Consider the following 17930-nt stretch of genomic DNA (forward strand, 5'->3'; position numbering starts at 1 on the left):
TTTGTTCCCGTTTTGTTTCTTCACTTCAAAATAAGATATATGCAGTGTGCATAGGAATTTGTTCATAGTTTTTTTTAACTATAGTCCGGCCCTCCAACGGTCTGAGGGACAGTGAACTGGCCCCCTGTTTAAAAAGTTTGAGGACCCCTGATTTAAGGCCACCCCACAGAGACGATCACCCCTCTCTGTACCTGTGTTCCTCTCTCTCTATGTATCTTGGTGATATCTGTCTGCTTATATGTCTGTCTATAGTTTTCTGGTTAGATTTTGTCGCTATTTCATTATACCTGATGATTATTGCTTGTGTTGCAATCGAAACGTCGTATGCTATTATTAAATTTATTATTTTATCTTTATACGTGACTTTACCGAAAGAACCAAAGAATAATTCCTGCAGTCACGAAAGCTCCAAAATTAAGATTGAGCTCTTAAGACCGTGGAGATGGTTGTGGACTTACTTCAGGAAGAATACAGCTCCACTCACCCCCATCACCCTGTGCGACTCCCCAGTCAACACTGTGGAGTCCTTCCGCTTCCTGGGCACTATTCTTTCCCAGGACCTCAAGTGGGAACTGAACATCAGCTCCCTTCCCAAGAGAGCTCATCAGAGGATGTACTTCATACGGCAGCTGAAGAAATTTAACCTGCCAAAGACAATGATGGTGCGCTTCTATACAGCCATCATTGAGTCCATACTCACCTCCTCCATCACCATCTGGTACGCTGCTGCCACTGCCAAGGACAAGAGCAGACTGCAGCATATCATCCGCACTGCTGAGAAGGTGATTGGCTGCAATCTGCCTACCCTCGAGGACCTGTACACCTCGAGGATCCTGAGGCGAGCGAGGAAGATTGTGGCTGATTCCTCTCACCCTGGACACTCTCTGTTCCAGCTACTCCCCTCCGGCAGAAGGCTGCGGTCCATCAGGACCAAAACCTCACGTCATAAAAACAGTTTTTTCCCATCCGCTGTTGGCCTCTTCAGCAAGGCCAAGGGCTTAAAATGACTTTTACACTTACTTTAACATTTTATCTACAAAATTGCACCTTGTCATATTTACAACATGTTACCCGATTTGTATTTTTGTATTTGAAGATTGTATATTACGGCTAATTTACATTTTATATTGTATACTTATTCAAAACTTTACATACTTTAGCCCCTTAGTATTAGTTAGACTTTGTAACTTTAGTATAGTTAGACTGTATACCACTTATTTAAGTTTTAAGATTCCTACATGTTGAATGTATGCACCTTCCTGCCATAGTAAATTCCTTGTCTGTGCGAACTTTCATGGCGAATAACCCCCCCCCCCCTTTTTTTTCTACACATAATGGCGCTACGCCACAAAGATGCAGGAGATCCACTCATGGACTTGTCATTGCTAAACGATCCGCATCTGCCTTTCAACCCTTGAGTGAAGGCGCTCTCCATAAATATAAAATAAGACCCTAAACAAGGAGGCAGTTTCCATTCCGCTCAATGGAAACAGGAGTACAACCCAGAGCTCTGCTTTGTGTCCAAAAATCACCATGGTCTCCTGCTCTGCGCAATGAGAAAAATGCAAGGACGATTCTACAGAAGCTAACACCAAAGAGCAGTCATCCACATTGAGATTCAAATTCGGATGATCACATCCAAGCCAAATGACCGCTGGAACTTGCGGTTGGCCTTCCAGGCCGAAACAGAAATTATCCTACAGCCAACTTTCACTTGCCTTTCAAGAGCTTCATCATCAGGCAAATATGAGAATGCTTTATAGCAGTTTTCCTTCATCCATCACTGAATAAGAATACTCATTGTGACTTGTAGGTGACATGTTTCTTGCTTTATTAAGACCTGACAGTGTTGTGCACAATGATGTTGCGCACAGTATAACGTTACAAGCACAAATAATAAAAAAGAGGCGAATTACAAGTCTGGTAACCGAAGACATGAATTAAAATGTAAAAACAGCACATTTAAGGCACATTGTAGGGGGTATTTTTTTAAATACCCATCGACATGCAAGCGAGCGTTGCTGTGTTGGAAAAAATCACTTAGGATACCCAACTAAGGCACTGAGTTGTCGGCGTTAACTTGCATTGCCATTTGCATGCCACATCTGCATGTCATTGTATGCGCCACTTGCCCGAATGTGAGTGGAGCAATGCCAGTAATCCAGCACCGTGGGTGCGGTGAGGGCCAGTGGATCTCAACCGTGAAACCTCAAACTCGCTGGGCTGCGAGGTCACCATCTCCTGGCTTGTCAGGGTGTGATTGCAGCAGGATAATCTCCATCTGTATTCCATATGTATGGGCATTGGGTGATACCCCCCCCACCACCACTCGCATGTGTGGGTTTTCTCCAGGTACTCCAGTCACCTCTCACGTGTATAAACAATCATGAATGGAGTTGGCTCAATATAGGACAGCAGACGTTGGGCAATTGTTGGCGCCGATTCTGGCTGCCTTCCTAATTGTCTGTGGCTTTCCAGTGCCTCTAAAACCAACGAAAACTGTGCAGCGTGTTACAAATTTGCGTCTTTATTTATGTTAATCTATTTTAAAAACCCAGTGCCTTTCAATGTGAGCCTGTCATCAAGTAATGATTTCCTCGCTCCTTAAAAAAATCTTTTAAAATAATAAAACACCGTAGGGCAGCGAAAGCTACTCTTGCTTCAGTGCCTCGCGCATCTCACTAAGCAGCAGCGACAGGGAGCGCGAATGCTTCTTCACGCTCGGCTCCTCGCTCGTGAAGGGAGGCGTGTTCCTCTCGAGCTGCAGGAAGCTGTCGATGTGCGATTGGAGGTGAGGGCTGCCGCCCATCCCAAGCCAGGACTCGCGCACACACAGGGAGATCAGGTACCACACCGCCTCTGAAGCAGAATGCGGAACCAATTAGCAAAATGTGACGCCCAAGATTCGTGAGTCGGACAACATTTAAAACACTCATAAGTAAAGAAAAATTAATTTCAAACATGTTCAGGCATTCACCCTCACAACCGCCATTCACACCTTCGCTCAAAATGCAGCGATTATTTTCAGTTACATATAAAGTGATAAAAAAACACTGTAAACATAACGTGACTCTCACCCACTCGCATGCACACGTGTCATCGCTTGTGAAGGTGCCAGATTTGCCATGGGCCGGTAGTGCGATGGCCCGACCGGCGGTGCATTTACCACTTGTTGCGGAAGTTTCCTAATTAAATCCGGCAGGCCGCCCCGGTTAATACTTGGGGCGAATAAACCACAAATAGGCACCTGTCTGCTTCCCAGTGGACGTTGAAGATCCCTTAATGCCATCGAAATTAAGTTGGCCATAGTGTGTGGTGGCATCGTGATCAATATTTTTAAAATAACTTGAAAATCACTCATTTAAACTATTCAAAACTAAGTTTTAGTTTACCAGCTAAGGCTCATTGAGCTATGTAGCTCTTTTTCAGAAGCGACCTGGCCACAAATGAAAGCGCAACGAAGTGGTTTATCATGTGGAACAGTTAAAGCAGCTAAATACTCTACTCAATTGCGAGATATATATATAAATCATCGCCACAACCATCCCCCTCTCCTACTGCGAAAAACTTGGCAGGACCCTCCTAAAAAAGGAGTCCTGAGACTTGGTGAGGCTTTCCCGAGTGAACAAGCAGAAGAAATCAAATCTAATCGATCGATCTATGAAGGGTTCTTATCTACCCAAACCTTCCCCTCAGTGAAGGAGAACAATGTTTAGCCAGAGAGAAGTACCAGCAGCAGCGAGCTCTTCAGGAGTTGAACCGATGGAAAGGGTTGCACGGCTTACCTTTGTCCGCCACAGCGTTGGCAAGCTTGGACAGTGAGCGGGTGCACAGTGACGGAATGCTGCCCGCGGGGGATGGAGGCTTCTCTCTGCCAGTCTGCCAAGACAGTTATGGACTGAAATCAGCTGTGAATAATGAATGCATGAGTATACATGAGGGACTGTGTGATGTCTTGTTGTGGTCTGGGACTGTTGTTGTTGTTTAGCTGCATTGCCCCTGGATTGCATTTTGTTTTTACAAATCGGCAGGGATTTCTGTACTTGTGCAATTTGTAGAAATAAACTTTATTTATTTTTAGCATCTGCTTACCTTTTCTCTATTTTGCACTCCTATCGTGAATTTTTATTTTTTGTTGATGTAACTCACTGGACATCTGTGAAAAAGAGCTTCATAGCTCCTCCTCAGCCTAAAAAACAATTATTCTGATTCTGCCAGAATTCAAAACGAAATAGGCATTCCATTTTACCTCAACAGACCGATCCAAGAAGCTCAAGAACAGCTCCGCAAACGCTTGCATGATTTGCAGGCGACTTCCGCACATCTCTTGACAAAAGTGACCCTCAGCCAGACCGTGGTAGAGCTGCAACAATCTGCGCAAAACCAAACTCTCCGACAATACGGCGTCGAGCAAAGTCACTTGGGACGTGACGCCTCCCGTCAGCCATCTCATAATGCAGAGCGCCGACCCCGGCTTTTCGGAGATCATTGTGGACAGAAAGGTTTCGTCGGAAAACAGCCAGTACAGTGCGAGGCTCAGAGTCTCCGCGGTGCCACCCGGGGGTTTGCGCTCCGAGCCGAGGGGAGGCGACCCGGGACGTTCAGGCACAGGGCTCCAGAACGTGATGCAGCACGCCAGGGCCGGGCGGCTTGTCGACAGCAGCGCTGCGCAGGCGACGCTGTCTCGGCCTCCGCCCTCCGCCCCCTCTACCCCCTCCTCCTCCTCCCGCTGGAGCTGCTGCTCTGCTCCACGCAAGGCAGACTTTGGTGCTCGCTTCCTCATCCCCATTTCGAGGCCAACGTCTGTGGAGATAAAAACAGGTTACAGTTTTAAAATAGGCAACAACAACCAACAGGTGTCTATTTGGTGTTTGAACTTCTTAACACCTCCTGTATTAGTGCCTGAAAGAGTTATGCAATTTTTTATCTTGATATCGACAAAAAGGATCCCACCGATGTAATTGCTCAACATGAGCTATCAATGCTTTGATATTTGAATTGCCTTTGTGCTGTTCATCGTTGTTCCTTGGTCTAACACCAGTGACACAAGGCCATAATTATCACGATGATAATGGATCAAATGAACGCTACAATATCCATTTTTGTGCACACTTAAACGTTCATGTTCTTTGTTTTCTTCAGAGTACCACAAATTACTTATGTACCCAGGAAAGCCACACAGAGTCAGAATACTATTATTCAGGAGGGCACTGCATCGGGATGTTTGGCCAATACACCACTTATCGTGTGTTTTTTTTCACGCCTATGTTTTTTAATGTTTGTTATTGTAATCCGCCCCTACTGGACATCTGTGAAAAAGACCTTCATACCTCATCGGATTCCTCCTAGAGTCTAAAGAAAGATTCTGATTCTGGAATAACAGTTAACAACACACAAAGGTGTGCAGAACTGCACATACAAAAGCTTTCAGCCTTATCCAGACCAGCAGCTTAAAAGAGCAGAATTTATGGACATTTTATCGTTTAGAACTACCAATTCATCCAGTTCTTTGAGCTGCTGCATACCTACAAGTATATATTTTTAGCTATGGGAGAAAACAGGAGAATCCGGAGGAAACCCATGCAGAACAGGGGGAGAGAATACAAACTCCACGCAGAAAGACACCCGAGTCAGGAATCGAAGCCAGGCGCCTCTCGCTGAAAGGTGCAAGCATCACCACTGCTCCAACATTGGCAGGAGACCGCAACTGACCCCTGGCTGCCGCTTGCTCGAAGGCGATGGTGGGCAGGTGATGTGGAAGTTTTGCGCTGCTTGAAACTCGTGCCCACGCGAATAGCAGCAGCTGGATGTCACGCGAGGTCAAGGGTGAAGGGTCGTGGGTGAAGCGAGACCTGGCGACCAGCAGCGACTCCAGCGTGCATACGCAACGGGAGAACGCGAGGCAGTGGAGGTGCGAGCTGGCAGGGAGACACCAGAGGACTCACACTCAATATCGTGTTCTTTCATCAAGACAAAAACTACAAGGAATATAATTAATTCCTTCTTGTTAATCGACGCGTACTCCACGCTTTGGCACGCGCTTCACAAACACCGTAGTAATTAAACAAAATCTATGGAAAAAAAAGTGAACAGTGTGCAAAGAAGAATGGGGAGAATTACATTGAGAGACACTGAGAGACAGAAGGAGGAACACATGATTTAGAGAACACTCATGCAGGTTGATGACATCAGCCAAACTATTGAGAGAAGTGAGTGAACAAGGGTAGTACGCGTCGTAGTTAGAAGTGATCGAGGGAGATGGAGTGATGTGAGATCAGTTCATGGTGCTGGGTGGATCGTCGCATTACATGACTGTGAGTGGTGGTGGCTGCTTGGGGAGGGAGACCTTCATCCAGCAGTGGATTGATCAATGCTGACGACGATGATGTTGAAATGAGAATTGGTTCAAATATAGGGGTACAAATGACAAGAATGGCAACTCTCTACGGCGAGTCCTCGCTTTGCATGTAGCGTTCACACAACGCGTTTTCACTATAACGTGGCTCTTCCATGAGGGAACAATTTTCACACAACGCGAAACTCACCATTATAACGCAGAACGTGCACCATTATAATGTGGAATGCGCACTGTTATAATGTGGACGCACACCGTTATACCGCGGTTTCTGAGCGGTCGACGATGAACTACTTTCTTGAGCTGCGCAGCTGAGTGGTACAGTGATACAGTACGTGGAATGATACATTAACGTGGTGGCGTACCCTCAGTTATTTGTCCCGCCAACTCAGTGGTGTGTGTAGTGCATCGTATCTTACCAAACTTCATCATTACATAAATTTTTTTCGTTTTTGCTTAAATCAGTACTTTTGAGGATACGCGCGTCAACCAACGCCACGTTAAACGAGGACTCACTATTAAACACAGTGCCGCCTCTCCAGCTGTACCTGTTGTGTTGCAAAAGTGTCAGCAAGACGTGCAAGAACTCGTCGATGATTTCCAGTGAGATGGCGTGTTTGGTTTTGCCGGCGCCGCTTCGTCCCCCAGTCTCACTGCCGCCACCCTGCTGCTCCTCCTCTGCTGCTGCTCCGACGCTGAGCCACAGTTGGTGCAGCAGCTCCACCAGGGAACCCAACGTCCGGCTGCTCACGGCGCTGCCACGCCAGCGAGAACGCGTCGTTAGAGATACCGCCGGCATTCGACAATCAACTACCGAGGCGAGGTGGCCAGGTGGCAGTACAGCAAGTGGGTTCGTGAACCTATCTGTGTGGAGTGATATCCCTCCTCGTTTGTGTGGGGATTCTTTTCTCTTCGGGCATTTGGTTTCATCCAACACTGAACGTAAAATTCACTGATGAGAATGAGCCAAATATCCCCAATGCAGGAGCCTTTGAAAATTTGTTTTAAGACTCTGCGACGCTTTCCGAGGTAAATAAAATGCATTGTCACTGTTTTTTACATTTACCCATGAAAACCTCACCGAGTCTCAAGACTTTTTCAGGAGGGTCCTGCACGGTTTTCGCAGTTGGGAGAAATTTTGCTGCTGCGTGTGATCCCTTTTGAGTAATTTTCGGATAATTTTTCTACATCGGAATGTTTGGCCAATGCCAGTGACATTGTATGGGAGGAAATCGGAGAACCCAGAGCAAACCTGCATACAACAGGGGGGAAAAACATACAAACACCACTCTTAAAGGGGCCCGAGGGAGAGGATGGTAGAGGCTGTGCGGTGGAGAGGAGGTGCTGGGGGTGAGACTCACGGGCGTGACACAAGGACAGCGAGCCACGCCAGCAGGCCGCCCTCGTGGACGAGGCTGGACGCCGCTCGCGGGACAGCAGCCGCCCGGGACAGCACTCTCACCACGTGCTCCTGGGGTTGACACACACAAAGTTTACAAAACACAGTGCGGTCACAACTCCCACGTGTACACAACATACACACAGCATGTACAAAACACACATTATATTCACAACACACACACACTGTAGACACAACACACATATGCATTCACAACACATACGCAATACTACGCATTCACAACACGCATACGCGTTCATAACACACACGCGCGTTCATAACACACACGCGCGCGCGTTCATAACATACACACGGACGCGTTCATAACACACATGCGTTTATAACACACACGCAATACTACGCATTCAAAACACACACAAGCGTTCACAATGCACACACAATAGTATGCATTCACAACATACCCTGTGGGAGAGCAACTGGGAAGTGGGTGTTCTCGTGGGAGAGTACCTGGGTGGTGAGGGAGCTCAGGGGGCTGGAGTGATGAGCCATAAGAATGCTGAGTACTCGGTGCTGAGCACAGACCATGAGGCTGGCCCGGTCACGCAGCCCTTTGGCGAGCAGGCCCAATGACCACTCACGCTCCTGTGGGTTAAGCGGCAACACAGAACACAACACTTTGGGAGGAAAACGGAGAACCCGGAGGCAACCCGTGCAGAACAGGGGGAGAACGTACAGACTCTACACAGAAAGGCACCTGAGTTGGTAGTTGAATCCAGGCCCTGTTTGCTGCTGTGAGGAGCTAGCGTCACTACCGCCCCCACTTGAGCGAAGGCGCCGCGTGTTTGTGTAAACAACGGATGATGGGTATCAAGCGGCAGCAGCGACTGCGTTTTGGGCGGTTGCGATCCCACACCGCAAAATCTCCCGAGACAAGGCAACGCGGTGGTGGCGGCGGTTGTGTGCTGCAGGCCTGGCGGTCGCGTGCATTTACCTACCTCCACATCTTGGCTGAAGAAGAACTTGTAAAACGCTGGAATCTTCTTCGAGTCCAGATATTGATGCGAGAGCAAGAAAATGTTGATTCGCGAGTACATGTGGTGTTCTGGAAAAGCGAGAGCCGATATGGTGTCAGTCCTTGCTCACGTCACATCGACTCATGGCGAACAGCGCACACGGCCGTGCGGTGACCGCGATTAACGCGGGGGTTTTGCGTTCCTGAGAATTGCCGCGTGAAGTGATTCACGTTAAGCGAGGGGAGTGATTTTCCCGTAAGGAATAACGGTGAAGGTTTGGGTGTCGTTCCAGCACGTTGTTTTATTATACTACAGTACCGGTACTACAGTGCCAGAGTACAAGCACTACAGTGCAAGTACTACAGCACAAGTATCCCTGTACCACAGTACTACAGTGTCAGTACTAGAGTACTGCAGTGCTAGTGCCACAGTACCAGCACTGCAGCACCAGTACTACAGTACTATAGGACCAGTACTACAGTACCAGTATTACAGTACTAGAGTACCTGCTCCTAGCATCACCTCACAGCGCTGTCAACACCCACGGCGCGCTGAAGAGTAGTCCGTCATGCGCTAGACTCGTGTTATATCGAGTAATCCGTCACGCGCTAGACTCACGTTATAGTGAGTAGTCCGTCAAGCACTTGACTCACGTTATAGCAAGTAGTCCGTCAAGCGCTAGACTCACGTTATAGCGAGGTAGTCCACCACGCGCTGTGACTGCTGTCCATGCAATCCGGATAAGGTTGAGCCACGAGCATAGGAGCGGCCTCCGCTCTTGGATTTCACCAAACGTGGAGGAGATTTACTGTTCACATTTTCTCCCCCCACATTTCCGAGATATCTTTACTATCATGCTTCTTTACACCATTGAAAGTTTCACAGAGTCCCAAGATTATTTAATGGAGGGTCCTGCAAAGTTCTCACGGGAGGGGGTCATGTTGCTGCTGCTGTGTAATCCCAATTGAGTAACGTGGACGCAAACTTCTCAATATTGGGTTGTTTGGCCAATGCCAGTGACGGTGTGTGTTTTTTTAGCTATGGCAGAAAACTCGAGAACCTGGAGGAAACCCACGCAGAACAGGGGGAAAGCTTACAGGCTACTGCGCCAGGGCTGTTGAGCTTAGAAACAAGCACATAGGGCATTCTAAACAACACCACCAAAAGCGCTTTCAAAACGCAAACCCAAACCCGTTCGACTATCCATCTCCCGACTCCAAACGAATGAGAACCACCGTGCAGTGCGCGCTGTACCTGGCTTGAGCAACAGAGCGGCCGTGTCGGCCAGGAATGCAGTCGCGATGCAGCTCAGCCGCATGTTAGGCTGCGTCACGCCGTTCCGCACAAACTCAAGCAGATAGAGGAGCTGTGGGGGCAGACAAGGGGCAGAGAGGGGACACATTCACGGCTCACTCACGTCCGCGCGGCTCACTCATGTGTGCCTCACTCGCACTCACGCACTGTCCTCCACTCCAGGGCCCTCGCCACATTCAACACGAAACACGTGGAGCCCACGCCATGAGCCAAGGGTGCGATGCCAATGCGACTCGGTGATGCGGGATTGCGGGTGGAGTGACGCGCATCGTGTTAGATGCTGTACGTAATGCTTTCCACTCTCACCATTGGAACCTCATTTGCCAGAAGAAAAATATGACAATTGTTTTTTTACCCTTTTATCTGGCAACAAAACTGACACCTTTTTTACAAGGAGTCATGTTTGCATGGACCACAATACCTGCAGTCATAATGCAAACAAAAATATATCTCTGATAATGTATGCACTGTCCTTGAAGTTGATTGGTCCACATCCGAGACAGCTTTCCTTAGCGTCTAGTCTCACATGGTGTTGGACCAGATGACGCCAAAAGGCGCACAACTCAAAGACAATGCACCATCAGAGTATGAGAGCTCGGGGTAAGCATTTACACCATTGGAACCTCATTTGACAAAATAAAAAATATGATAATTGTTTTTTACCCTTTTATCTGGCAACAAAACTGACACCTTTTTTACAAGGAGTCATGTTTGAATAGACCACAATACCTGCAGTCATAATGCAAACAAAAAACATAACTCTGATAATGTATGCACTGTCCTTGAAGTTGATACTTTCCTTAGAGCCTAGTCTCACATGGTGCATTGTCTTTGAGTTGTGCGCCTTTTGGCGTCATCTGGTCCAACACCATGTGAGACTAGGCTCTAAGGAAAGCTGTCTCTAGTAAAAAAGGTGTCAGTTTTGTTGGCAGATAAAAGGGTAAAAAACCAATTAGCTTACCACTCTGTTATTATTATCATCAGTATTGTGCTTGTTTACTCACGAAAGTCTAAAGACTCGTTATGAGGAAGGTCCCGTCAAGTTTTCGCGGCAGTTATGGGAAGAAACTAGAGACCCCAGAGCAAATCCATGCAGAACAGGTAGAGAACATACAGACTCCACAAAGAACTGCGCCTGAGTTTGGAATCGAACCCAGGAATTTCTTGCTGTTAGGCGTATGCATCACCAATGTGCCACCGCCCTACTGTGTACGGATAATAATGCGTAAAGTTCAAAGAAATTTAATAACAATTTTGGTACCTCTGCTAACAAAATGGATTACACGTGAAGTTACAGGTGGCACTGGGGCTACAGAGCAAAGACCTGGTAAAAACAAGTCACGAAGCCTCGTGATTTCAGAGTGAGTCCGATCACTCAACTTGAAAAGGGGAAGAGGAACTGAGCACAGAGGGAGAAGGGCAGGCATGGGGCAATGGCGCACAGAGGGTTCGGGAACTACGCACTCCTGTGTGCCAGTGAGTTTGCTACAAAATAAGGACTTCCACACGGGTAAAATGTATGTATGTCTATTGAACTTATTTTGCACCGTACGCAGCCATCTGTGCTTAATCGGAGGAGAGGGGGTTCGGCAAAAAAATAAATGCAAAAAGCAGTATGAAAGAAATTAGTTGTCCAAGTAGATTATTTAAAAGTGCATAGCTCCAGTGGCTTCCTACCATCGGAAGTGCATTCCAGACGACTGGATAAGCGCAGATGAAAGCACGAAATGCGGTGACCGTTGATGTTCGATGGAAAGCCAAAAGCCACTGCGAGGATGACCGAAGTTTGCGTGATGGTTTATGCTCCTTGTTTGAGAGCAACAAGGTGTTGTGGTTCATAAACGGTCACACGACCTAAATCTCGTGACCAGATCACTCCGATTCTTTCCTCCCTGCACTGGCTCCCTGTAAAGTACAGAATCGACTTTAAAATTCGTATACTCCTCACGTTTAAGAACCTGAATGAGTTGGCTCCTAATTATTTCACCACCGATCTGCTTAGGTTTCATATTCTACTGCGAAAACTTCGATCTGCCGATCTGCAGCCAAGCTCTGCAACTGTGGAATTCCTGTTACACTTTTTAAAATCGCATATTCAAACTCACCTGTTTTTACTGCAAGCTTTCTCCAGAACTTAAGCTGCATGTAAAGCGTCTTGAGGCCTTGTGAGAATTGCGCTTTTAGAGAAAACCAAGGTTACTATTATTGTTGCACAATGGTTAGTGTTGCACTGTGGTTAAAACCGGGTGACCCGAGTTCGATTCAGGTTCATGTCTATTAAAGTGGCGAATATTTGAACCTGTCCTGGGCCTCCCCTAAGTCGACTCAGCCATCATGAGTACCTGGTGCTGTGTTTAAATATCAGCACTGGGGAGACAACGGTGGCTGGGATTGATGTTGGCCACTCACCCCTTTGTGTACCATGTCGGCCGTTGTATGCGCTCGCATGTAATTATAATTTATGCAGGAAAGCCCACAATGAGTCGTAGGACGATTTGCAGTAGGGTCCTGCATTGGACCTTATTTTAAGATGTCTTCAGCCGATTAATTATGAGTGCTTATACGTGTGGGATGAACTCAGAGCAACCGGAGAAAACCCACATGCGTGAGGGGGTAACACTCGATCCCTGTACAGATGGAAAGGGATGGCGATTAGTCAACTTTCTGTACCGCCTTCTCCTTTCGAACCAAGGTATGGCACATCCTCGATGCCCACCCACAAGAAAGGAGTTTCACAACAACCCTAGCTATGTGTGCGGTGATCCACCAAACATCGCTGCTTCCCCCAGTGCTGGATTACAGGCATGTGCAGAGCCACCACACCACCCAAATCGGACTTGCCCGAAGGCTACACGAGGGGACGCGTGCACATGTCTCGTGCTCAGTGCCGCTGTCTTTCTGTGTGCCTACGTGTGTGTCTCTCTCTGTTTGTCTCTGTGTGAGTCTCTCTCTGCTTGTGTGTCTGTCTGTGTGTCTCCGTGTCTATGTTTTGTCTCTCTCTCAAATGTAACAATCTTTGCAAGAACGTAATCAACCAGGTGGGGTGTTGACTGTTTTGTTGGCCGACTCTCTGTGTTGTATTGCATTATATTTCCAAGTTAACTATGTTTGTTTTCTCATTCATTTGTACCTGATGATGGTTGCTTGCGTTGCAATCGAAACGTCGTATTCTTTTATTATTTAATTTCTTTCTACGTGACTTTACCGAAAGAACCAAAGAGTAAATCCTGCAGTCACGAAAGCTTCGAATCTAGTTTTATCACTAGACCTCTCAGGCATGCAGCTCAAGACACTTGTTTGTCATCGACCGCTCAAAAGCTGCGTTATAACCGTGCACGTTCCGCGTTATAATGGTGCCCGGTCATTATAATGGTGCACGCACGGTCCACGTTGTAACAGCACCTGAGGCTTCTCAGGGAAGTGGGAGCCCTCCAGCTGGCTGTGGAAGAGTGTGAGGACGTGGTAGCAGGCGCCGCGCAGGGCGGGGTGCAGGCTCGCCAGCCCTGCAAACACGAGGCCGAGCCCGTGCACCTCCACGAAGCGCCGACAATCGACGGCGCACTCTGTGGGGGAGTGCGCGCACACAAACGCATGCGGCATAGACTTTGCAGGTCGGCTCGTTGCGGCGCAACGGTAAAGCTGGTGCGTTTAATCCGAAAGTGGAAATGACGCTCAAAAAATTCCATCGCGACAGCAAAGTTAACGCAGCTAGAAACAAATAACTTGCTTACTCGTCCCTACTGGAAAAAAGAGCTTTAGAGCTCATTGGATTGCTCCAGTCTAAATATAGATTCTGATTCTGGAATAAGAGTTAACACACACAGGTGTGCAGCACTTCACATACAAAAGCTTTCAGTCTTACCTAGACTACCAGTTCAAAAAAGATGAATGTGTGGGTATTTTATCGTTTAGAACCAACAATTCATTCAGTTATTTTGAGCTGCCGCACACTTGCATGCCTTGTTAAATCTACACAGCTAGGAACACCTACGTGTGACAGCGTGTCAGGCTACCCAGCCAGGAACACCTGCGCGTGACGGCGTGAGAGTGAGGCTGTACCGGGAACCAGGATAGCACTGAAGAGAGGCAGCAGGAACGCGGGGTCATACAGGTGGCTGCCTCCTGCCGCGCAGAACTCCTCTTCCTCCTGTAGGGTCTACGACGGCATGCAGCGTCTCTCATTCACCCTCCCGACCATATCCGTCCAGCACTCGCCGAGCTGCATTGGCTTCCGGTTACGGAACGAATACATTATAAGGTCACACTCATTGCACACAAGATACCTGCCACAAATTAACCACAATACCTTGCTGATCTCAAGGATCATACATCATCACGCGAACTCCGGTCATGCTCACAGGAGCGACTTTTGGCGAGTGATCGAACAAAGGCGGTCACCGCATCACGCACATTCAGATGCGCTTTTGCGGCTGTCTGGAACGCCCTTCCTTCTGAAATTAAGAAGCCACTAGAGCTTTGCACTTTTAAATCTACATCGAAAACCAATTTATTTAGAAATGCTTTCTGCGTTTATTTTTTTATCCTTCCCCGCACCTCCGAATAGCACGGTTAACTACGTACGGGGCGAAAGAAGTTCAAAATAGACAAATACATACACCCACCCAGCGGGGATGGACGATCTCGAAACTGTCAAAATCGCCATCAACACCTCCGAACCACCGCTCGACCGACTGCGAGGTGGCGTTACGGCCCAGCGGTAGCAACAAGCGAGTCGATAAGGGAGGTCACGTGCAGTGGGGTAAATTTAGTATGGTACTCCCATCTATTCCAACGATGTTTGCCCAGCATGGAGGAATAGACCAAAGACTCTATATAAGGGCTCTTTAGAGCTCCCTCTCATTGGGCGCCTTCTACCAGCAATGGCAGCGTGATCAAGAAATTTTAAAGGCCGCAACTTTACCTTCCAAACTGCAATGTTACACAACCGTTAAGCCACATCACAGTTGGATTACCCAGCAGTGATTGCCTCCGACTGGCAGACTAATGCCCATGGGGGCAGGCCAGGTGATGGGTCACCGCTTGCCTACAGGGATAGCTGCCAATTGGGGTGCCCCTTTTCAAATGTGTTGAGATGAGATGTGATGGAAGTAAAGGAGGGCGGCTCTCTTATCAAAAACAAATAATTATTATTGTAGTGACAATAGAGCCTGCATGCGGTGTGAGTGGACTAGTGGCCACGGGAGGTAATGACAGGGGAGTCAGCCTGCATGTGGTGTGAGTGGACTAGTGGCCACGGGAGGTAATGACAGGGGAGTCAGCCTACAGTGCGAATGCACTAGTGGCCACGGGAGGTAATGACAGGGGTATCAGTTGTCAGTGCGAAGGGACTGGTGGCTACGGGAATGAGCGAGAAGGGAGCGTGGTCAGGTGACAGAAGAGGACGGTCGAGTCTGCCGGTGGAGTGTCCAGAGTCAGCGAGAATGATCGAGAAAGGGGGCGTGGCCTCGGTTGGTACATAAGGGAGATGCGCGGGAGACTCGGGGCTGTTGCAGTGGGGTCTCTGCTTGATATCAATTGAACGTGTCTTCAATAACGTGCCATCTCAAGAGAAGTGTGTCAAGTCGTCATTACATTATTATTACGGTAAGTCTTCGCTACAACGCGGTTCTTCCATTCGGGAAATCTTTTCGCATAACGCGGAACGCGCACCTTTATAACGCGGTTTTTGAGCGGTCAAAGACGAACTACTTTCTTGAGCTGCATGGCTGAGAGGTACAATGAGACAGTACACGGAATGATACAGTAACACGGTGCTGTATCCTCAATTATTAGTCCCACTATCTCACCGCGTGTCCGTACATTGTTTCTCGACAAACATTATCATTACTAGATTACTTATGGGAAAATTGTTTTCGCTTAACACAGGAACGCATCGACCGAGTTAAACGAGGAGTTCCAGTACAGCCGATTGCTAAAAGCTCAACTACATGGTGCTGTTCATAATCAACGTTTTTGGGTTTAGATCGCGTTATTCATAAATGTGTCGTAACCCTCCACCACCCGACACGGCCAATCAGTAAAAAAGTGTCACGTTGACAAAAGACAAATTAGTTCACTGCTTTAGCCCACCGGTGTGTTGAAGCGCAAAACCACAACATTTACAATTTGAGTACGACGTTTCGCTGGTAATTGCATCCAGCATCATCGGGCAATTCGCCAGAATGGTGAGGCTCTGCTTTGTCTCCCGTTCTTATAGAGAGCAGCAGCAGGGTGACGTCATCATTAACTCATCAGGTGCAAAGATTTGAGGGGGGAGTTATTGTAATTATATACTAGATTAGTAATCAGGCTATTGTTACGATGCGAGTTGGAGATTAGTAATCATTTGGAATGTGTTTTATTGTGATTATGCTACATTAGTAATCAGTTAGTGTTTGTTTCCCTTATAAGGAATTGTAATGTATCTTATTTAATAATACGCTTCCAGGCCGCACTAAGCCTGTAGCTGTCTGAGCGATTAAAGTTATTTCTGTTTCTCTCAATTTCAATCGATTCTCTAATTAGTCTTTGCCAGTAGTAACTAGTTTTACACAAAGATATTAAACTTAACCCTAATGATATTTTGGTGAGTTTTGATGTGATTTCACTATTCACTAAGGTTCCAGTGAGCGAGTCGCTTAAATTACTTGATACACTGGTAAAGAATACAGGTTTACCAAAAGATATTTCGAAACTCGCAGACCATTGTTTAAATAACACTTACTTCTTATGGAGAGGCGAATTCTTTAAACAAAGGGAGGGAGCAGCAATGGGCTCTCCTTTATCTCCTGCTATAGCAAATTTGTACATGGAAAACTTTGAAACCAGAGTACTTGCCTCGAGCACATTAAAACCATCCTTTTGGTTTAGATATGTGGATGACACTTTGGTTGTCTGGCCACATGGTAAAGACACACTTAACGAATTTCTAAATCATCTCAATGCACAAAACCCGGCCATTCAGTTCACCATGGAAATGGAGGTGAATAACACACTCCCGTTCCTGGATATTTTACTTGGGCATGGCCTAAATGGTAACATAACACACAGCGTTTACAGAAAGCAAACGCACACTGATGCCTATCTGAATGCAGATTCGCATCATCACCCAGCTCAGAAATCCTCTCTTATCAAGACGCTCATACATCGGGCTAAAACAGTGTCAGATGGTGAAAGTCTAGTGAGAGAGATTAAACATGTTAAAGAAGCACTAAGACAGAATGGCTACAATAATGCTCAAATTAACAGAGCACTAAATGCCAAATCACGATCGCAAAGCAACACTGCTGAAAGCGATCAGATTATTAAAACAATAAAAATACCATTTACCTCAGGAGTAACTGACAAATTAGCCCGTGTTTTGCAAAAGCAAAACATTACAGTAAGATTTGGTACAGTACACAAAATTCAACAACTAGTAACGTGCACTAAAGACGAATTACCTAAATTATCAACAGAAGGTGTATATCGGATTAATTGTGTATGTGGCAGATGCTATATTGGACAGACAGGGCGTAACGTTAGTGTAAGACTAAAAGAACACCAGAGAAATATTAAATTATCACAAACACAACTGTCGGCAGTGGCAGAACATGCATGCCAACAGGGACACTCAATTGATTTTGACAACGTTGAAGTGCTGTGTATCAATTGGTTACTACTGGCAAAGACTAATTAGAGAATCGATTGAAATTGAGAGAAACAGAAATAACTTTAATCGCTCAGACAGCTACAGGCTTAGTGCGGCCTGGAAGCGTATTATTAAATAAGATACATTACAATTCCTTATAAGGGAAACAAACACTAACTGATTACTAATAAAGCATAATCACAATAAAACACATTCCAAATGATTACTAATCTACAACTCGCATCGTAACAATAGCCT

The 17930-nt window shown here is 46.8% G+C and overlaps 1 protein-coding gene across 1 annotated transcript in view; it reads right to left on the reverse strand.

The window, feature by feature from the left end:
• Window positions 1–1819: 1819 nt before the first annotated feature.
• Window positions 1820–17930, reverse strand: part of URB1 (URB1 ribosome biogenesis factor) — a 60344-nt gene continuing 44233 nt past the window's right edge. The window contains exons 32-42 of the mRNA XM_078872386.1: window positions 14102–14198; window positions 13445–13605; window positions 9983–10094; window positions 8711–8817; window positions 8223–8357; window positions 7717–7826; window positions 6904–7110; window positions 5713–5918; window positions 4250–4803; window positions 3786–3879; window positions 1820–2859 (exon numbers count right to left, since the gene is read on the reverse strand). Coding sequence (XP_078728512.1) covers window positions 2651–2859; window positions 3786–3879; window positions 4250–4803; window positions 5713–5918; window positions 6904–7110; window positions 7717–7826; window positions 8223–8357; window positions 8711–8817; window positions 9983–10094; window positions 13445–13605; window positions 14102–14198 — 1992 coding nt within the window. The 3' untranslated portion in view covers window positions 1820–2650. The remainder of the gene's footprint in view (window positions 2860–3785; window positions 3880–4249; window positions 4804–5712; window positions 5919–6903; window positions 7111–7716; window positions 7827–8222; window positions 8358–8710; window positions 8818–9982; window positions 10095–13444; window positions 13606–14101; window positions 14199–17930) is intronic.

Source organism: Lampetra fluviatilis, chromosome 2 (genome assembly GCF_964198595.1).
Source record: "Lampetra fluviatilis chromosome 2, kcLamFluv1.1, whole genome shotgun sequence".
Taxonomy (NCBI): Eukaryota; Metazoa; Chordata; class Hyperoartia; order Petromyzontiformes; family Petromyzontidae; genus Lampetra; species Lampetra fluviatilis.